Below are 23,173 nucleotides of genomic sequence, written 5' to 3'. Positions count from 1 at the left end.
CCTCGGTACGGAGGCTTCGCAGTCAGATATAACAAAAATTTCTACATCAGTTGTGGCACCTTCCGTCATATATTTGGAAAATAGCAAAAGTCAGTATATTTTGCAGCATATTTAGCCACCCACCCCATAGTGCCCCCAGGCTCTTTGGCTGTACCTGGCTTGCATCTGGAATGCAAACACACCACTGTTATTTCATGGGTCAAAGAGATAAAGTAATATGCCATTATGCACAATATAATGCCTAGTTAGTGCCTCCATAGGATTTTTCACAAGTCGTTTTTTTAACTCTCCCCGTGTAGCGTCGTCAACGTGTAGCTGTCCCTTGTTTCTACATATATCTAGATAATATTATTGGTAAATATTATCATTCATCAATAAAACCTTCATTTCCGTATTTTGACTGTCGGATTCCTGGGTATCAGGCAATCGCTCTAGCAGATGTTATTGCTTGAGCTACTGTGTTATTTTCACTCCTTACATAAACTACTTCGAAATTGTATTCCTTTATAGCCAATGACCATAGAGTCAACCTGACATGCAACAATTTGCAATTTAGCAGAAAGCCTAGAGCCCAATTATCACAATATATCCTTGTGTGGCTACCAGCTAAGTAATAATGGAACTTAAAAGATACACAAAAAGTGGCAAAGACCTCTGATCCTGTTGTTGTGTAAGCACGTTCACAATCAGTCAATATGCAACTGACAAAGGCAGTACTACAAACAGGTGGTTTATCATCAATGTCTCTAATCTGAAAGAAACAAGCCCCAGCCAACAGATGAGGCATCTGTCACCAAGCAAAAATCTTGCGACATGTCTGGACGGTTTAACAATTATGAATTGACAAGAGTTTCTTTGATTTTTTCAAATGCTAACTATCACTTGGCTGACCAAATCCACAGTACTTGCTTTTTCAACAGGTTCAGGAGCAGTTTTGGATTTAAGATCTGGTCTTGCATGATTTTACAATTTGTATTTTGTTTCATCAGGTAGGATTCGTTGGGGAATGTTCCAAGAATTTAAATCTCTCTCTTCTGAACTCAGACTTCCAAATTACTGGCGACATCATATTGCTGAAATTAGTCTAACACTTTTTTTACTAATTTAGCATGTTCCTCCCAAGTTTGGGTTGCAGTTAAGTCATCCCATACAAGGTGATTCTGATTAATAAGTCTGGACCTGGCATATGATTCTAGTGCTAGAAAAAAAAACACCACTCACATTCAGTCCAAAATGGATGACCCGAAATAGGTAGCTATAACCAGCAAAGATAAAAGCTATGTATTTTCTTGAAGGTTCATCTAACTGATCCTGCCAGTATGAAGGCTCAGATCTATCGATGTTAAGTACTTAACACTATGGAATTGTTTTAATTGTTCTCCCAACTTTTCAGGACGGGTTCTCACTATGATAATGATCTTATTGATTGCCCTGGCATCGGTTACCAATCGAATGTTTCCCCCAGCTTTTGTTGCCACTAATAAGGGGTTGCAATATGGACACGATGATGGTGCAATAACTTTCCAGTGTAGCATTTTCCTGATGTCTTTTGGGACACCAGCTCACATAGACCAGGGAACAGGGTACAATGGCAAACAAATTGGTTCATGAGATATGACATTTAAATGGCAATGATATCTCTTGATCACTCCAGGTTTCTCTTCAAAAACTTTTACATATTCCAGTAAAACATTTATCAGTGTTGCCCGTTGGTCTTTGGTATGATATTGCAACTTAGATATTTTCATCATAATTTGTGACTGTGTGTTGGGCTCGTTAGTGATTCCAGAATGCTGTTAGTATGAACTTTTCTTTTCCCTGCCTATGAACTGAATTTTGATTTCTTGGCTACATTTTCCATGGCCCAAAACTCTATTCGAAAGTTAAGTTGCCACCTCGTACCCATCAATCAAAAGTATGCACTTCCCCAGACTTCCTTATTCTCATGGAGGAAATCAGTTCTGTCTAAGCAGTGCACAATTAACATTTTTACAATTAGGAATGTGATCATAATTGCTGCATTTCCTGTCATTAACAGTATGCGGGACTGCCATTTAAAATTTTGGAATCTTGTGCCAATGACTCCTACAGTTACTTACTGGCTATGTAGGCACCTCCACTGTCTGACAGTCTTTCATACGGTCTGTAGGAGATACCACTAGCTGCAGCACCTGTACATATTGTAACCACCACAGAAATATCTCACCTACTGAAGCACCATTTTAGGTTGATTCTGACATGTTACCAGAACATAATTCCTGTCCATTGTCATACTGGATTAGTCAAATTTTTTTATGATTACGCATCTCTCGTTCTCCAACCAACCATCTGGGGGCTAGATGTAGTTGAAGTTAGTTTTACAAACGAGTAGTCAGTGGTGAATTGCTCTTCATCACATCATTTCCATTTGAACTATTGTTCTGTCAGTTCATCCCCATAGGGTAACTACTGAACTGAGGCTGCCACTACTGATTTTTATTTCTGTTGGCATACCCAGGATTAAAATAGTAGTTTTCTTTTTTCTGTTTATGCCTATTGTAGTAATTGTAACCATTGTTACTACTATCATTATTATTGTTATGGTGGTGTGTTTCAGAAGGCGAGATACACTGTAATAGGAACGATTTCTGTGGTGGTTGCAATTGGTACAGGTGCTACAGCTAGTGTTATCTTCTATGGATTGTATGAAAGATTGTCAGATAATGGAAGTGTCTACATTGCCAGTCAGCAATTGTATGCTCTCCATTACCATTATCTTGGTAGTAATTATTATGCACACAATTTCTGAGCCTTTAATCATGGTTAAGATTGTCACGTGTTTGGTAACAAGCCTTGGCATCTTCATTTATCAGATGAATGGAATCTATTACTGTCATAAACTCTTCAATATTTGACTCCAACACGTTAATTAAAGTTTCTCGAATATATGTAAATATTTTGGCCTTCAGTAGCCAGATAACATCTTGCTGTGATGTTGGATTGTTCCAATATTTTTTCTTCCTTAATCTTCCCTGGACAGCACCTGATCAGTACTGGAATGTATGTTCAGAGTCGTCATAACTCTTACAATACTCAGCAACACTTGTTGCCCATAATGGTATGTTTCCTGGTTGTATCTGGTCACAAATGCAATCTTTAATGCATTAGTCCATGAACTCATTGCTCCTCTAAAAGCTTTAATGAATGTGGTCAGCTGCATGCCTTTCTTATCAGATACAAAGACTTGAAATTCATGGTGCCTGATTAGGGTATCCTCCATCATTACATATGCAAAATATGGCACTGCCCCAATGTGACACATGATGACAGGTGATTTGGCATTGCCCGATTGCTTTGCATTCATGGACCTTTCCTCTGTAGCAGTTCAGATATTCTTCAACTTAGCGAAATCTCTTTTGACTTCACTTAAGTATTTGTCAACTGCATTCCGCAAAACCAAAAGGTCTTGGCTTAGTTGGTCATTTGATCACTGATCTACTTAATCCACTGGAGTGTCCAATCTTGGTTGTAATTCACCACTTCAGCAGAAATCTGCCCTATGACGTCTTGAATCTTTACATTGGCTAGCTGCACAACAATCTGTGCTTCTGTGGCAGCCAACCAAGTATTAAACTCATCTTATGAGATGATCTTACATTGGGTTCTGTTTGCTAAGTGATAGTTCTATCTTGATCAAAAGCTAGCTGTTCAGCCTTCCAGGTTAAATGTTCAACAGTTTTGGATAAATCATTTTGATCTCTCCGAAGACTGTTAACATCCCAAGAAACTTTGTGCACAGATTATGGCAAAACCATACTGTTGAGTTTGTACCACGGGAAGCAAGGGATAGGATGTCATTATGGCTGGTATTCACTTTCTACAACACAAACGCACATGTGGATTAACACAGTTCTTTATTTACATGAACAGATAGCTGCTACTTAACTTTAACAGAGTCCATGATCCCGTAGTTGTCCTCTGCAGGCAATATCGGTAATATTGTTAAGGCACAATCTGGACGCTATGTACTGGTGCAGGCTGTGCTGAACAATGCCGCTCAGTGAATGAGTGACAGATGCCAACCTGGAGTAGTGACTAGAGTCAGTGACTGTGAGTTAGTGAGTTCACCAGCACATTCCTCTCCCTTGAAATGTCGCACCATTGTCGTGTAGGGAAGATGCGGACGACAACAGGGAGGGGGCAGGACGCTGGGCGTAAAGATGAGCTGGGAGTCGTGTAACCTACTCCCAACTGTACCCTACCATCTGGCTTGCAAGGCAACAGGAACACACTCCAGAAAACTGCTGCCAAGGCACATGTCCAGGCCTGAGGATGCATCCTGGAGTGATGATGGCGATGGTGACAACGGGTCCATGTCTATCAGGTTGGCGAGCGGGTTGGTGGGATGGTGGGATGGGGGGGGGGGGGAGTGCATCATCTCCTCCATCATCCGTTTCTCCAGGGTGCCCTGGTTGAAGGTTCCATGGCTGTGCTCAAACCATCGGGACCTGCTATCAAGTACATAAATGAGCTAATGCGTTCCTGGATCACGCCTATTTCCCAGCGCCCATGGTTGCCAAAAACCCTGAAAAGAACAAGATCGCATCGTGCAAATCAATACTTGCGGACCATTGGCAGAGCCGGATACTGACGTGGCTGTAGCAAGTGTAGAAGTTTCCAATGGCGGTAGCCATCCAGAAGTTCTGCTGGTGATGATCCATCTCATGGGTGAGGACAATAGGAGGGGGGGGGGGGGGGGGGGGGGAGAGAGAGAGAAAGAGAGAGAGAGAGAGAGAGAGAGAGAGAGAGAGAGAGAGAGAGAGAGAGTTGCAGTGCCTGTTCCCGTGGGTGGGTGGTGCGAAGATGGGCCGTCTGTTGTTTAAAAGTGTGTATGAAGCGTTCTGCTTCTCCATTGGACTGGGGTGAACTGGAGCACTTGTTAGGTGACAAATGCCATTTCGTTCACAAAACTGTTCAGTATCATGTGAAGTGAACTGTGGTCTGTTGACTAACACAAGTACTTCTGGCAAATCTTCGATGCAAAATATGGTGGTATGTGATGTGCTAGAAGCCATAGGTACCACAAGTGGGAGCTTGCTGAAAGAGTCTACCACTATGAGCCAAAAAGTGTTCCAAACTGGTCCTGCAAAGTCAGTGTGTATTCGTTGCCATGGCGACTGAGGCCAAGCTGAGAATGTCTGTTTTGACATTGGTTTTCTGTGCATGCGTGATACTATGACATCATCTATTCAATGCGGGCATCCATGCCCTACCAAGTACAGTGCCGTTGCACTATCCGTTTAGTGTAAACAATTCTCCAATGTCCTTGGTGTAGCAATCACAACACCTCCTTTTGCAACATTGTGGGAATAAACACATGTGATAGTCCACTGTCATTTTGAACTAGAATCTCAACTTGTTGAGCTGTAACATTATGCTGACTTGCACAATATTGGCACACAACTGAGTTCTGGATACTGTTCAATGAACAAGGCCAAGACCTTTGAATGTAATGCGACAAAATATTGAGATATGGGTCTGCTTCCGGGGCCTGTGCAATTTTTCTGTAATGCAGGAGAGAGATTCCAGCAATTCAGAGTCCTGCGCATTGATTTGGTAACAAGATATGGCATCTGGTTCAAAATCAGATTCTGGGCCAATCGGAAGGCGAGATAGGACGTCTGCATTACCATGCTTTGCCATAGATCTGTACACAATTTCGTACAGATACTTTGAAAGCAACAAAGCCCAACATTGCAATTTTTTGAGCAGAGCCTGTCCACGAGTTCCTCAGGATGAGGTAACGGATAAGTGGCAACAATGGTCTGTAGGTTGACTGTAGACTTGAGGTCAACACAAATGCGAATGCAACCAGAATGCTTAGGCAACAGAACAAAAGGACTTGCCCTCTGACTAGCTTGAATGAAAGCAATTACACCATTATCTTGCAATTATTTCAATTCACTTGCTATGTTGTCTCTTAAAGCAATTGGAACGTGGCGGGCCCTGAATAACTTTTAGCCTGTGCATTGTCTTTCAAAGTAGCATGTGCTACAAAGTCATTAGCTTTTCCCATTCCGTCTGAAAATAGTTCAGCAAATTCTTTAAGCAAGCTACACTGTGTTGCGATGCCAAAGCCGATACTTGAAAGTACTTTGTCTTGGATGCTAAGGCCAAACAAATCAAAGGAACGTAAACCGAAAATGTTCTCACTGTCTCTTGATTTCAAAACAGTAAAATTGACTGTCCTAGTGTGAGATTCATAATCGGCAGGCAAACTACACTGTCCAAGCACTGGAATTTCCTGTCCAGTGTAAGCAGTGAGGTGCTTGCTAGATTTAGAAAGGCATGGTGAGACTGTTTGTACGTGGCATGATTAAGCAAAGTCACTGACGCACCTGTGTCTAACTGAAAGTTCACATGCGGGACAGCAATTCGTAATGACACAAATAGTTTGTTAGAACGTTGTTGCACAGCACTAGGGCAAGGAGGCACAACCTTAATCTTATTTTTGTCAGAACCTGTTGTAGGTATTGAAAACACAGCGTTCACTGTGTGTGAGTGAGTGTGGTTTTTCTGGGAGCGGGCAAAATTGGTGTTTTTGTGCCGTTGCAAACAAACTGCTTGGACATGGCCTTGTTTTCCACAAATGTTACTTGATGGGAAATCCTGTCTTTTATTGTGAGTAAAACATCTGGAGCAGGACTTCACTAAATTCACGAGCCTGTTTACATGCCCATGTATCTGTCTGCGTTCATTGTTGTGGCTGCTTGGGGTGGTCGTGAGCAAGCTGTGACTCAACATGACAAATCAGGGCTTGGTCAAACTTATTGGCCGCTATGGCACCCAAGTCATATTGCTCTAAGATTTGCAACACTTGAGAAAGTGATGGATCAGAGTGCTTTTAAGATCTGTCCCTGTATTCTACTATCTGGGACATTGAATGTTATTGCATCCTGTATCATAAGACCACTGTAAAAGTTGCCACAACAACGCTTAAATTTACACTTCCTAGTCATGCCCGTTAATGCTGTGTACCACTGGTGGTACGTCTGTCCTGGATTTTTCTTCTGGCATAAGAACAGATATCTAGGTGCAGGTACTTGAACTTGCTGGTCATAGTACCGAGTTAATGCAATGATTACTTTGTCATAGCTGAATTCCTCAGGAGATGTGTTTGGGAATAGTTTCTGTATTAACCTAAACACTGGGGACCTCGCAATCGAAAGGAAGTATTCTAGCTTTACAGCACCTTGAAAGTGATGAACTAGACAATGTGCTCGGAACTGAGTCAGGTACTCAATTCACTCCTCTTCTGCTGCATTAAATTGCTGGAACATTTGTAAGCTGGTCAGTGACACTTTTTGGGCTGACTGGTAGGTCAGTTGTGCGGCCAACACACTTTGTGCAGCCAGTAGTTGTCCCGTCATCAGTAAGGTAGCATTTTGTGCATTCTGCAACTGAATAACTTGTGTTAGATCCATCACATTGGCCGTCTGCATCTGAGGCAGAGGGCCAGGGGGTGGAGGGGACAGGGAATTCATGATGTATACAAATACACTGTATCAAAAAGCAAGCAAATCTTCTGAAAAGAGAAATGTGATTGGTTCTGCGGATCCTCTCCTGGAATACATTAAAGAACACAACAAAAAATTAGCAAACACTTGAGCACGATCACTCCTACAAGCTAAAACACAAGAGAAGCAAACAAGATCTTTGGCCAAGTTGAACTTCATGTTGTTATGGGTGGCCGGTATCCTTTCTACAACACAAATGCACATGTGGATTAACACGGTTCTTTATTGAACAGATAGCTGCTACTTAACTTCAGTAGAGTCCATGTGTTGTGGTACAAGCTCATCCGTAGTAGTCCTCTGCTGACAATATCGGTAATCTTGCTATATCACAATCTGGACACTATGTACCGGTGTAGCCTGTGCTTAACTATGCCACTTTGTTAATGAATGTTGGACACCAACCTGGAGTGTTAAATTGAGTCAGTGACCGATGAGTTAGTGTGTCCCTCTGGCCTCTCTCGTGATAGGTGCGCTTGATCAAGTGCCTACTGTTGATACTCGTGCTACATCTTTGCCAACCGGTGTGCTGGCGACAGCTTACAGCAGCACAAGTACAGTGGAACTTAAATTTTACATTCTCCGATTTTATGTTTTTTGCTGTTCTACACCATAAATTCGTAGCCCTAAGGAAAAACCCATGAGATCATTTCTTCCTAGTAAGATTTACCTCAATTTTAAGTTCTTACTTGATGTCTCACTTGACTTCATCCCATTTTATTCCTATTAACATTTATAAGTGGCATAAAAGACAGATGGTTTGCACCATGGGTGGTAGTGGGGGTAGGGAATATTTTAGGCCACTGTGAAGAGGGGAGACGTGAGAGGAATTGCTGATGTAATCCACAATCATTGTTGCCAACACAGCTTGCAACATTTAGCCTCACTGTGCAGTTATGATAAAAGTACTGCTAGGTTGCAGCAGTAGTGGAAAAGCAAGACAGTTGACGCGAAATATTCCGGACTGAGGCAATACGTGACAAAGGGGCCCAGCTGCCACCATTTCTTGTGCCACTTATAACTCAATCTGATCGTTTTGCATTTATTTCCAATGTAGTATGTTCAACAACAATATCAATCATCAACCTATTAAGTTCAAACACTGAGTCTCAAAGTATATGGTCAGCCATAATCGAGGAAACATCACTCTTTTCCGGCTAGTGAACTCTTATTGGCTGGTGACTTGTTAAGTCACCCAACAGCCAGCACGGACACCATACCGTACTAACACACATAAAATGAGATGGCCTACTGGGTGTGTGGGGAGAGAGAGAGAGAGAGAGAGAGAGAGAGAGAGAGAGAGAAGAGGGGGGGGGGGAGGGGGAGGGGGGGGGGGACTTTCAATGACAGGAATGCAGGTAGGAGTGCAAGCATTTTGTGAAGTACATGACAATATGCTTTTCATGCAGATGTCACATGGAAATAGAACAAGGGTTTTGCAATAGCACACACTTTAAAGAGTTTCACGTTCAAAACTGACATACAATTGCAGTAGCTACATACACTACTCATGTATATACGTTGCACCACACATACTGTAGATCGTAAAGATTGGCAGCATTGATATAGGGCGTGAAGCAAAACTGTAGCAACTGAGTTTTCCTTCAAATTTACATTTTACACATTGTACAGAAATTCACTAAGCCAACTTGTAACAAGCTTGTAACGTCAATTGGGGAAGTAAACCAATTTTTTCATGTATATGTTGCTCTCATCAAGCCTAAAATAACACCTTATCGGTGTTGAGCATATGAAGTGTGGTTCGTAAGAAAAGCATTAAACATCATCAGCAATGATGGCTAAGTTTGTCGTTAAGCAGAGGTCCGTGTTTATGCTTATGGTTTAACCACATAGCTGCTGTGATATTTTTGGCTTAATTCAACATTTTCGTCAATTTTTGCTCTTTTTATGAATGAGCACAAAGGATGATTTCTCAAGAATGCCTGTTTTGAATGTATAATTTGTGGTCTTAATATGCTGGAAAATAGCTCAATTACCTTGTGCACAGGTACCAGTTTCAATTTTGTGATGAGTTTTTACTTGCTGTTACAAATCTGAGGTTTTTTTGAGAACTGGTGAAATTCATTACCAAAAATTATTGTATATGTACATTTAATTTCCTTTGCTTGGACCGATTGTATACAAAGTATTGGAGAGGATTGCAATTTTTAATCGTGTTACCAATTCCATGTGCTTTTGCTTGTATTTTGGGGGTTTTAACATTTTCTCAATTCTGCATTTTCTTCAATTTTGCGTTTTTTAAGTTCGAACCTCATGAAAGTGTAAAATAGGGGTTTCACTGTATATGCTTGCTTTAGTGCTGTTATTTCATCCATTAACTCTTTTGGCTATAGCATCCTGTTTCACTGCAAGCTGAAAAATCCAGATTAGGTAGCAACTTCCTCTTGTTTTGCAAACTCAGAAGCAATGGAATCTTATTTTTGTACTAATTCTTTAACCATCACATAATTTTTTTGATCCATTAGTTCTATTTTTCATAATAAAAGAGTGAAAGTATCTATCGTCTGACTACCCAACACTACATTGGCTTCCATCTCCGAAGCTCTTTCAGTTGATTGCCCCCTTTCAGTTGATTGCCCCTCACAAGACTGTATTTGACCATTTGTGAGGAAGTCTTTAACATAACCAGAATTCTCAAAAAATTTAAAAGAATCTGATTCCCACCAATGGAAAAATTAATATTAACACTGCTAAGCAGTAATGTTTTTATTAAGCAATAATGTTACTGATGTTACAATTGATATGCATTTACACAAAAAAACTTGTAGTGCTTTTGTAATTATTGCACTGTAGTACAATAAAAATTACAGTAACTGATAGCACTTTATAGCAGCTAAGTTGAATCACATTACAATTGAGAGATATTGTATTGCTTAATACAAGCATTCACTCTGAAAGAATGTAAATGTACTTGTATGAGCTTGCTCCTCCACTGATGCTGACCTGCTTGGCTATCTGTGGGTTCTCGTATTATGGATATTATCACCAATTCGGGTTTTTTTGCCTGACTAAAATGAGGCAGAAAGTAAAATTATATTAATAAGAGGAATAAGCAGTGTACGTGGCTTTTAAGTGTTCTTGAGTGAGCACAAAATTTAAGTAAGTCTCTGCTTATTTTACAAACAGAACTTATAAGTGCAATATTACACCCATCCCATCTGGTGTTGGCAGTAATTATTCATAGGAAACTCTATGTTCAACAATACTACAGCCATGGCTATCAAACTGAAAATCAGAAAATTGAAGTGCAGGTTCTAACTATGTCACTAATTATTATGAACTCTAGAGTTCATTACCAGACTACACACTAAACAAGATAATAAATGGTAGCATATCTACTTTAATGTTTATCTGCTATATAGACACATTCAGGCACAAAGTCTCTCCGCAGTGACAGCAAGCTCTACATGTCTCGCCTTGCGGGGCGTGTAAGGTTAGCAGCCGATTCATGTCGCTGTGTAAGATAGGGGCTGGGTTTACTGCTAGTGGCTGCAGTTACGTTGTGAGATGGGATTCAACATTATTACAGTTAGTTATTTACTGTATTCAGCAATATTACAATAGTTGCTGGATATGTTTTGCTCTTCCTTGAAAGCATAAGTCAACACGTGTTTACATTTACTTGCAAACACCTTTACCGATGTTCCACATGTAATCAAATGCAGATAATCAATTATTGCTGTCTTCAGTTCATTTGTTGTCTTTGGTTTATTTTGATACACAAATGTTTTAGCCCCACTCCAAAGGAAATAGTTGGGCGGAGACAGATACAGTGAGTGCAGGGGCCAGAGACCTTCCATAATTAGTCGTTCTCCCAAAATTTCATCTGAAAGTGTGTTGTAGGAGCAATAACACTGTCTTGTTTGAAAAATGAATGATTGACCTCATTTTCATTCAGCAGGGCAACAAATGGATAAATTGTCTGGGAAATATGATAGTATCGAAAAAGGTCAGCCCTGTAATTTGCGCTCTTGTTATGGCAACCTACACTCTGATTTTCTCTGCGTGCAATGGTGTTTCTCTTAAGGCATGTGAGTTTTCTGATGAAGAAATTTGTGAATTTTGGGAATTAATGTAGCCAGAGAGGTGAAAAAAAAAAGTGTCATCAGTGAAAAAAAAGTTCGATCTCAGACACAAACTCCATGTCGGTTAACAAATCGCTGAAACAATTCACAATACACTATTGGTTTTGCATTGTCCACACATTGTAATTGTTGCACAGCAGTAATTTTATATGGATACATCCCCAGTTCTTTGATTATGGCCTTATGTGCTGTTGTAAGAGAGACTTTAGCCTCTCGCGATAATCTCCTCAGTAATTATGTTGGATTCTGCAACTTTTATATTCAAAATGTCGTCAAGCTGCTGTTCTGTTAAAACAGTGGACCTATCAGTTTGTGGAAATCATGAACTGAGTCTGTTGTCTGGAATTTGTGAATTAAATCATGTACAATGTCATGATAGTTAACACTTATAAGGAGGAAAACTCGATCTAAATTGCCACCTCACGTGCTCCGTAAAGCTTTCTCATGTATGGAAAACCTTGTCCACGAAAAACTCAACCTCTGGAGTAGTAAGTATTCTCACTACACTCAGCTTATACATAATCTAGGCAATAACACAACTAAAAGCTGCAATGGACACACAATACTACTACCCCTACCCTACCACTGCAGGTCTACAGAACACCTGCAGGTGAGACTTGAATGTGTTGCCAACCTTGCACACCCCACAAGGTGAGACACACAAGCCTCACCGCTGTGGAGAGACTTTGCGGACTCTGTAGTTTAAGTACTCTACTCAAAGAGTAATGAAAATTGCTATTTGCTATAATTAATTCATTAATTTTCATCAGATCCAAGTAAGGTTTATGGTCTACCTGAGTGATAGCAGAAATTACATAATATTATATTTATTGCAGATCAGATTACATCATACCTTTCACAAAAAGCATCAGAGCAAAAGTGAATAAGTATTTTTTCAAACAGATCATTATATTATATCTTATGAGAATCACCTTAGTACAGGGAGTTAATACTGGATCACAGATATATGATCCACAGTTGTTCATCATATGTGGCAAAGATCACAGTTATCAAGATAGAAAACAGATGGAATTTTCTCCAATTATGACAAGAGTCATTACAATGTGGTTCAGACAGATGTGGGAATTTCATCCTTGAGGATGCTCATTGGACCAATCATCTTTCTTCATTGCTCACTGAAGAGAGTGTTATGCTCTACAGATACGACTGAAATGAGAATTGTGTTTATGGAGTTATTTGTATAGGCAGGTCCCATTGTTTTGCAATACCATATTTCAGTGAGGAATATTTATTTTTTGTAGGTGCCCTGCTACTTGACAGGTATGATGTCATGTAGGTGTAAAGCAATATTCAAGACACTCGTAACTGATACAGACCACAGTGTGAATAAAATTTTTCACAGGCATCAAAGCTGCTATACAAAGCAAATAGCTATTTGAAGAGAGAGACATTGTCCCAGCCTGAACATGCCTATTTGGATTGTAAGAGAACATTGGGCTGTTTCCTTGAACACAAAAGAGAATTCTAGGCTACAAAATATTGTAGTAGACAATCTTTTAACCATTCCCAAGCATAGACAAGACGAAATGTGCATGGCAGACATGTCCAGTCACCTGTTCTTAGATACATATCTCCATTATTATTTCACAAATGATTATCGATCTGTACAATATAGATTAATTGTAAATGGTGGTAGATTATCTCTTACATTCACCAACCTCATTTTACTTTATGATAAAGCAATAAAATATTCTTCACATATAACATTATCTTGTGTAGTTTTGCATTGTGTTAGCAGTAAAAAAATAGTTATTTACAAAAAATTATACTACTTCAATTGATTTACCTTATCAAGGTATCAAATTTTCCACTTCATAAAATATCCTAATATTAATTTTGATCTTGATGATTATCTGTTTCAGTGATAACAAATATGCACGTAAGTTGTGTAATCTGCAGTGACCTGTTCGTTGCAGCTGATGATACGTTCTGCACACAGTGTGGTCACCTTTTTCATTACCAGTGTTTGATACAGTGGATTGAAAGGTGAGCCTTCAGTGAAGTGCATTTTTCTGGTAATAACAGAGGTACCAGTTATACAGCATAATTGTGTCTGCATACATTGGTATTTAAAAAGAAAATGTTTATAAAACATAGAAAATAAGTGTAGTGGTGAGATGTGTGATGACACTAAATGAAATTTGAAGCTGTGGCATAGAAAAGAAGAAATTTCATTGTACTTTCGTCTGCTTATGCATTCCATCAAAAGCTTGCAGTAAAACATGCTGCATCAGTCTTCCCCAATTCTGTCTGAATTCTCAACATAAAGGTTCCAGCACTTTTTTTTTGGTCATAAATCTATTGTAGTTTTACACTGAAGAGCCAAAGAAATTGGTACTCCTGCCTAATGTCGTGTAGGGCCCCTGCATGCAACAAGACGTTGCATGGGCTCGATTAATATCTGAAATGGTGCTGAAGGTCAGTGACACCATAAATCTTTCAGGGCTGTCCGTATGAGGAGGTGGAGATCTCTGAGTAGCACGTTGAAAGGCATCCCAGGTATGCTCAATAATGCCCATGTCTGGGGAGTTTGGTGGCCAGCAGAAGTGTTTAAACTCAGAAGTGTGTTCCTTGAGCAACTCTGTAGCAGTTCTGGATGTATGGGGTGTAACATTGTCCTGATGGAATTGCGCAAGTCCATCGGAATGCACAGTGGGTATGAGTAGATGCAGGTAATCAGACAGGATGCTTACAAATGTTTCACCTGTCAGAGTTGTATCTAAATGTATCAGGGGCCCCATATCACTGCAACTGTACATACCCCCACACCATTACAGAGCCTCCACCAGCTTGAACAGTCCCCTACTGACATGCAAGGTCCGTGGATACATGAGATTGTCTCCGTACCCCTACATGTCCATCTACTCAATACAGTTTGGAATTAGACTTGTTTGGCCAGGCAACATTTTCCAGTCAACAACAATCCAATGTCAGTGTTGAAGGGCCCAGGTGAGGTGTAAAGCTATGTGTCGCGCGGTCATCATAGGTACACAGCTGGGCCTTCGGCTCCAAAAACCCATAACAATGACGTTTCGTTGAACGATTTCACACTGAAATCTGCAGGCAGTTCGGGGAAGGGTTACATTTATTTCACATTGAACAACTCTCTTCAGTCGTCGTAGGTCTGCTCTTGCAGGGTCTTTTTCTGGCTGCAGCGCTGTCGGAGATTTGATGTTTTACCAGATTCCAGATATTTAGGATACACTCTTGAAATGATTGTACGGGAAAATCCCCAGTTCTTTGCTACCTTGAAAGATGCTTGTGTCCCCATCGCTCATGCTCCAACTATAACAGCACGTTCAAACTCGCTTAAATCTTGATAACATGCCATTGTAGCAGCAGTAACTGATCTAATAACTGCGCCAGAAACTTGTTATCTTATATAAGCGTTGCTGACCACAGCGCTGTATTCTGCCTGTTAACATATCTCTGTATTTGAAAACACGTGCCTATACCAGTTTCTTTGGCACTTCAGTGTAGAATGGTAGAAATATTCTGAATTCAATACAAGGAGGAAAACTGATCTGCATCTCCTTCTGGCGATTCTATGACAATACTGAGCTGTAAATCCCATTAATAACATTTTCATTGAAACAAAATATCTGACAGACATAAAGATCTTTAAAATATAGTTTATGCATCTCCTAGTTTTCAGAGATATTATTTCTGTTCTTGTAGTGAAATGGCCAAAATTGTGTGTGTGTGTGTGTGTGTGTGTGTGTGTGTGTGTGTGTGTGTGTGTGTGTGTGTGTGTGTGTGTGTGACCACTCCCCCTCCCCCCCCTCCTTCCAGCCCCCCCCTCTCTCCCACCACCCTTTTTCAATACACACTGGTGACTGTCTCTCATCCTGGAGTCTGAATGACTTATCCTTCCTTTTCTAATCTTTCCTTCTGTCCTCTCCAAGGAAGGATCTAATAGTTTTGAAAACTACAAGTAGTGTTGGCGCTTTTACTTCTCTATGTACCTATAGGGAGTACTAAACTTTTAACCTCCTGAAGGAAAGCGATGGCCACAATTCTGCCTCAGAATTTATTAGTTTTCTCAAGTGTAATTGTCATCGTGATCTTTAATCCAGCTGACACATTCCACTTCATAATGTTTATGACAACCATGGATTGTGTGTGGAACATGGACTTAACTAGCTTCACTAATCATTTTGCTACAACTGATGTAATCAACAGGTACTATGTGGCACAATTTGTCATTCACATATGGTTTGTCTAACGGTTTCGGCGACAAGAGAAGTGGTGCAAAACTGGATTGCGAACTTCACACATCTCTTACTACAATTGACTTACTTGAAAACGTTTAGCTGATCCTCTTCTCTGGATATGCGGCTGCGTCAATCTCTACAACTTCTTCTCCAAAGAAATAATGCTGGTTAGAGGAACAAAAAAAATGCTCCCCCCCCCCCTCCCCCCCCCCCCGTCCCTCTAGAAATAACTCGGTACCCTCATACTTTCATTTCAGTTCAGGTATATTTTCATTTCCACAAGTTTTCATATAAGCATACAAAATACAAACTCTTGCAAGTCAACTACATCAATAACCATCAGAAGCTATTAACTATAATTACAATGTGGTGGGGTTTAATAACCACCAAAAAATTCAAAAACCAGATCTTTGCTTCTAGCAACTCCTATCCTCCCACGACCAACGTCCCATCCTGCACACACAGACATGTGTTGCGCAGTAAATAGGCTCTCATTCTCATACTTATCTTTAAAAAAATTGCGTGTTTGAGGTGGCAGAAGGAGTGGTTCCAGAATTTATGTGGAAATTCTCGAATCTCTACAACTGCCCTCTTGCTATTAAGGCAAAGAGCTATGCATCTATTTAGCAAAGATTAGCTGATTGTAAAGCTATAGGGGGCTGTTATCTTACCCCATGTGTGTTGAGCCCATTATCAAGTGACCTTAGTGCTCTGGTGAGAGGAGCCCCCAATATCTGCTGCTTGTGGCATGTTAGATCATCTTTAAAATGATGGAGTGTGTTTTGTATTCTGACAGGAGTATCCTCTATTTTTGCTGGCTGCTAATTGGAGGTTTTGCTTGTACTTCAGTCCCCTCCCCCCACCCTCTCTCCCCCTCCCCCCCTCCGTGATCTCCCCCTCTCCGATCTCCTCCCTCCCCCCTCTCCCCGTCCCCCTCTCCCCCCTCTCCCCGTCCCCCCTCTCCCCCCTCTCCCCATCCCCCTCTCCCCCCTCTCCCCATCCCCCTCTCCCCCCTCTCCCCGTCCCCCTCTCCCCCCTTTCACCCCTCCCCCTCTCACCCCCTCCCCTCTTCTCACCCCCTCTGCCCTCTCACCCCCTCCCCCTCTCACCCCCTCCCCCCTCTCACCCCCCTCCCCCCTCTCAACCCCCTCCCCCCCTCTCACCCCTCCGCCCTCTCACCCCCTCCCCCCTCTCACCCCCTCCCCCCTCTCACCCCCTCCCCCCTCTCACCCCCTCCCCCCTCTCACCCCCTCCCCCCTCTCACCCCTCCCCCCTCTCACCCCTCCCCCTCTCACCCCCTCCCCCCTCTCACCCCCCTCACCCCTCACCCCCTCCCCCCTCTCACCCCCTCCCCCCACTCACCCCCTCCCCCCTCTCACCCCCTCCCCCCTCTCACCCCCTCACCCCTCTCACCCCTTCCCCCCTCTCACCCCCTCCCCCCCTCCTCACCCCCTCCCCCCTCTCACCCCTTCCCCCTCTCAACCCCTTCCTCCCTCTCACCCCTTCCTCCCTCTCACCCCTTCCTCCGTCTCCCCCCTCTGCCCCCCTTTTTCACATCAGACCATTTAGATTTCTGTTGATTGCTTAAAGCAAATCCTGACATGATATGTAGACAACTATTTCCTCCCTTTTTCTGTCCATGTTTATGCTCTGCCTCTAATGACATTGCCTTTGACAATTAATTAAACTCTGATTTTCAGTAATTTTGATTTTCATAAATTTCTTAGACCAGAGATCAAGATGGCTATATTTTTCTGCTGTGTACACTATTTTCAGATCTTTTAGGACTGCCTTATTTTTATTTTAGGTTTCAGAAATTACAGCTCTCATTGTTTTAGTGAGTTGTGATTTAAGAAGATTGTATTTATATTGTGTTCTTTTCAATCATTCTCATCCCACAATATTTCAGAAATGGTTCTTGCACAGTGCATGAATCATTAAACTAAAAACTTAACTCAGTTTTCATATAATTTTGTATGATAAATACTAGTATGTCATTTTACTCAGATGGTTAAAGCTGTAGTGAATGAATAGCTAGCTATACAGGCCCGCAGATAATTAATCGAAGAATCTGCAGACACTTTTTAAAAAAATGGACCACTCATTGCACCTGCACGAGCATTTGGTGGTTAAGAGTCGTGTTGTATTTTTACTTATCGGGTTCCATGTGAGCTGAACGTACCTGGTCTTGGAATGACATTGTACACACTGATTGGAAATTTTTTTTAACAAAAGCAATAAAAGATTTATTAAAACTCTAAAAAAATATTGCATAAGGTTGGCTTTCATCTTAGATTTCAGAGTTAAGGTATATCATTCATTCTTTTTTCTGGTGGAAGCTTGTTTGAAAATCAACTTGTGGAATAGTTTCAAAGAGTTACAAGCTCTGCATGGATGATGCCCTCATGAGAGATTGGCTGAAATAGGGAACATTTATATTAATCAGTGATGTATGTTGCCAACACTCTTTTCTGAGTATTGTAATGGCAAAATGGGACTTCAAGCCCTGCCTGCATTGTATGTGTAGAGGTGTGGGATGGGAAAAAATAGACACGTCAGAAAATAAGCCATGGGAAACTAAAAGGAAGTGAAGAAAATAGTTACTGAGAAGAAATGCTGTACCCCTCCCTTCTCTCTCTCTCTCTCTCTCTTTCTCTCTCTCCTCTCTCTCTCTCTCTCTGCGTGTGGGCGCGCGTGCGTGCGTCAGATATGTCCTAAAGATGATGCAGCATGTTGTTCAAGGCTGTGAGCTGAGTTTGTGAAAACACCACTTTCAACAAGGTGGCATTTTCACTTGATGAGACATCAATGTATAAGAAAGTTGATAATCCACTTTCAGGAGCAGCTATTTAGAAACTGGCAAAATACCGCAAAACATTCCACATTTAAACACACAAGTGCTGTGTGGGTTTTAAAGTTATGGACTTTAATATTAGACATCATGGTTGGAATAAGTTGCTACTATGCTGATTTAAGAGCCTTAATATATAACAAAGTGACTGGCATTTCATTTTATTTATTTATTTTAACTTGAGTGAGAACAAGAGCTCAGAAGCTAGTGTGACTGCTGTTTGTCGTGAGATGTTTCTGTGCTCCACGGATCAGTCTAGGTTGGTAGTTGGATTTCTCTTACTTTACATATTGCTCCACGATACCAACGGGTCACTTTTAATGTCTGTACAAAGCATTTGCTTGCATTGATAAGAAAACTTAAGTTTCTTTTGAAACTGTTAATGTTTTATGTACCTGGTTTCAATCATTCATAAATGAAGGAACGCAAAAAAGATGCTGAATAATTCAACAATTTAGGAAGCAGAGAAATCATGAATGGATTCCTCCTAGCTTGAATTTTAGATCAGTCCTATTCGTTATTTGTGTGAATGACCATCTATGTAACAACAGCAGAGCAGTGGTGGGGAGGGTGTAGGGGTGGAGGTGGGGGAGGGTGAGGAGAGCATTTTCGAGTGATGAAAAGCAGTTATGGTACAGGATGTGCTTGTGCGTGTGTATTGGGGGGGAGGGGGGGGGGGGCATGTAGAAAGCCTAGCAAACAATATTAATATTGACCTGAGTGTGTTTTCCACATTGTGACTGTTGGGAATTGCCGCTGTTCTATATCATCATCAGAATGTTGTCCATCAAACAAGGAACATTACATTGTGGTTTAAACTGTCAGATTTTTTTGTTGGAGAGGCCTGCACAAAGCATAGTACTTACTTCAATCCCATTAAAGTTTTTGTGGTGGAATTAAGTTCAGCTACATGGTAGACCTAAACACCAGCAACAACTGTGTACCAAGCTTATAGACCACTGTAAACAGATTCCAGTTGAGAGAATCAGAAATAAGTGGGAAGCATCCCCTTTACACACTGCATTACCCTTTCAATATCCTCATACACTTTCTCTATCTGTTCATCTTCAGCTTGCGACGTCGGCATGTATACCTGAACTATCGTTGTCGGTGTTGGTCTGCTGTCGATTCTGATTAGAACAACCCGGTCACTGAACTGTTCACAGTAACACACCCTCTGCCCTACCTTCCCATTCACTACGAATCCTACACCTGTTATACCATTTTCTGCTGCTGTTGATGTTACCCGATACTCATGTGACCAGAAATCCTTGTCTTCATTCCACTTCACTTCACTGACCCCTACTATATCTAGATTGAGCCTTTGCATTTCCCTTTTCAGATTTTCTAGTTTCCCTACCCCAACTCGTAGAACGTTATCGTTTCGTAGATTATTCAATCTTTTTCTCATGGTAACCTCCCCCTTGGCAGTCCCCTCCCGGAGATCCGAATGGGGGACTATTCCGGAATCTTTTGCCAATGGAGAGATCATCATGACACTTCTTCAATTACAGGCCACATGTCCTGTGGATACATGTTACGTGTCTTTAACGCAGTAGTTTCCATTGCCTTCTGCATCCTCATGTTGTTGATCATTGCTGATTCTTCCGCCTTTAGGAGCAATTTCCCACCCATAGGACAAGAGAGTGCCCTGGACCTCTATCCACTCCTCCGCCCTCTTTGACAAGGCCGTTGGCAGAATGAGGCTGACTTCTTATGCTGGAAGTCTTCGGCCGCCAATGCTGATTATTTATCAAAATTTAGGCAGTGGAGGGGATCGAACCCGGGACCGAAGACGTTTTGATTACAAATCAAAGACGCTACCCCTAGACCACGCGTACCTTCCTATTCAATTAAGAGTTGAGAGTTTGTAATATATTCAGTATCATATTATTCTTCTTTTTGTCAGGACATTGGCTTATAAAAAATACTTTGTTTTTTAGTTTGAATCTTTCAGTTCCCTATTTCTGGACTGTGATCTGATTAACATAATGAAATGGTGTCGTGAGTCACTCTTGATTTTTACAGTCTGATTAAGGTTTTCTAGTAAGTTGTTGTTAATGAGTTTTGGGTGATAAGTTACACAGCATGCCACTTAATAAGTTGCTAAAGTATTTCTCTTTTTATTAGAAATGTTACTTTCTTGTTGATGTTGGTATGATCTTTACAAGTACAGAAATATACTGCCTTATGGGAACACTGCAGTGACAAGTAGCATCACTGGATGTTGACTGGAACACTTGGCAGAAACTGTATGATGATTAGTCTTTCCTTTGGCTTTGTTGTGATTGGTCATTTGTCTTGTGTATGCTCTGTGCAATAATAAAAATGTTCTACATTGTATCTGGGTTGTGTGATTGTTCATCACTGTCATCACCTGTAGAACCACAGCCTCAATGCAAAAGAAATGAGACTGTTGATATTATCAATGAACTGTTTAAAGTGGGGTGTTTGTGCATCACAGTTGATTTTTGGTTGTGTTCTAATAGGGGGATATTCCATGAATATCAGTTAACTCAATGGCAGTATACCATGAGTTTAATTTATAAGCGTTCTTGCAATGGAAGGCAAAATACCATAACTGATGCAAATCTTCATGGAAAATGTTATCTAGAAATGTTTTGAGCAGTGAAAGCAACAAAAGCTCATGTGTAGTCCCAAATGTCTCCTATTTATCAAATATGTTCTGTTAGTGTTGGTTGTCTTCCAAGTACACAAATTTGCAGTATCAATACCCAAACACAAATATTTTCATACAGATCAAAAGAACTTGTCTGTACTAAATTATTCCTCCATTAACTCTTGAGTTGATCAAATCTCGTGAAAGTTATAACTGCTTAAGGATACAGGTCAAAGCAGGAAATCAGTTACATACTAAAACACAATGGCAAATAGTGTCTTAATGATGTGAACAATCTTGTTTCTTGTGTGTGGAGGTAATCGGTCTATACATGACAGTACACCGTTCTAATACGTTCCAAAAAGCCACACGGGACAGTACAATTTTTCGGGGGGGGGGGGGGGGGGGGGGGGTCCTCAGTTTCTATTAATCAGAGACGAGGGGTCAAGTGTTTTGGTTAGCTCTTGCCTAGCAACTATTTGTGTATCCATCAGAAGCTATCCTACAATACTGGATCAAGATTTAAACATTACATACTTTCTCCAGTCCAGGCAAATTGAGCAGATCAGTAGATTTTTTTGCACTAGTTGTGACCTAGGACAGATCTTAGGCATCTTACAAAAGCACCATAAGTTCAAGGGCAGTTCATGAGAAAACCTCAAAAAATGCACAAAGGACAACAAGCAAATATTAGCAGAGATTCATGCGTCTGTGAAAAGATCTATGCGCGAAGCATACAAGAACTACCACTGTCACACCTTAGCTAAAAATCTGGCAGAGTACCCGAGAAAATTGAGGTCCTATGTAAAGTCGATGAGTGGGTCTAAAGCTTCCATTCAGTCCCTTGTTGACCAGTCTGGTGTCGCATTTGGAGATAGCAAAATGAAAGCCAAAGCTTTAAATTTCACGTTCAAGATATCATTCACACAGGAGAATTTGACAAACTTACTGTCATTTGACCATTGGACAGACTCCCATATGGATGACATGGTAATAAGCATCCCTGATGTAGAGAAACAACTGAAAGATTTGAAAGCAAGTAAATCACCAGGTCTGGGTGGGATCCCAGTTTGGTTGTAGAAAGAGTACTCTACAGCATTGACCCCTTACCTAGCTTGCGTTTGTTGTGAATCCCTTCACCTAGCACAAAGTTCCAAGTGCAGGGTAAAAGAACAGATACACAAATTTACAGACCAATATCCATAACTTCAGTTTGCTGCAGAATCTTTGAACATATTCTCAGTTCGAATATAATAAACGTTCTTGAGACTGAGAAGCCTATGTCCAGGAATCAGCATGGTTTTAGAAAGCATTGCTCATGCAAAACTCAGCTTGCCCTTTTCTCACATGATATACTGTGAACCATGGATGAAGGGCAACAGATAGGTTCCGTAGTTCTAGGTTTCTGGAAAGCATTTGAGATGGTGCCCCATTACAGGTTGTTAGTGAAGTTACGAGCATATGGAATATGTCCCCAGACATGTGACTCAAAGACTTCTTAAGTAATAGAACCCAATAAATTGTCCCTGATGATGGCGAATCTTCATCAGAGACAAGGGTATCATCAGGAGTGGCCCAGGGAAGTGTAATAGGACTGCTATTGTTCTCTATATACACTCCTGGAAATTGAAATAAGAACACCGTGAATTCATTGTCCCAGGAAGGGGAAACTTTATTGACACATTCCTGGGGTCAGATACATCACATGATCACACTGACAGAACCACAGGCACATAGACACAGGCAACAGAGCATGCACAATGTCGGCACTAGTACATTGTATATCCACCTTTCGCAGCAATGCAGGC

General features: G+C 41.1%; 1 protein-coding gene across 4 annotated transcripts in view; it reads left to right on the top strand.

Moving 5' to 3' along the window:
* The window catches only part of LOC126474144 (E3 ubiquitin-protein ligase TRAIP), a 215,293-nt gene that overhangs the window by 58,837 nt on the left and 133,283 nt on the right, over window positions 1-23,173 (top strand). For all 4 annotated transcript variants that reach the window (XM_050101597.1, XM_050101596.1, XM_050101598.1 and 1 more), the window contains exon 2: window positions 13,543-13,666. In XM_050101597.1, coding sequence (XP_049957554.1) covers window positions 13,554-13,666 — 113 coding nt within the window. In that variant the 5' untranslated portion in view covers window positions 13,543-13,553. The remainder of the gene's footprint in view (window positions 1-13,542; window positions 13,667-23,173) is intronic.

Source organism: Schistocerca serialis, chromosome 4 (genome assembly GCF_023864345.2).
Source record: "Schistocerca serialis cubense isolate TAMUIC-IGC-003099 chromosome 4, iqSchSeri2.2, whole genome shotgun sequence".
Taxonomy (NCBI): Eukaryota; Metazoa; Arthropoda; class Insecta; order Orthoptera; family Acrididae; genus Schistocerca; species Schistocerca serialis.
The sequence above is the reverse complement of the archived record's forward strand: the minus strand, read 5'-3'. Positions and strand labels throughout refer to the sequence as shown.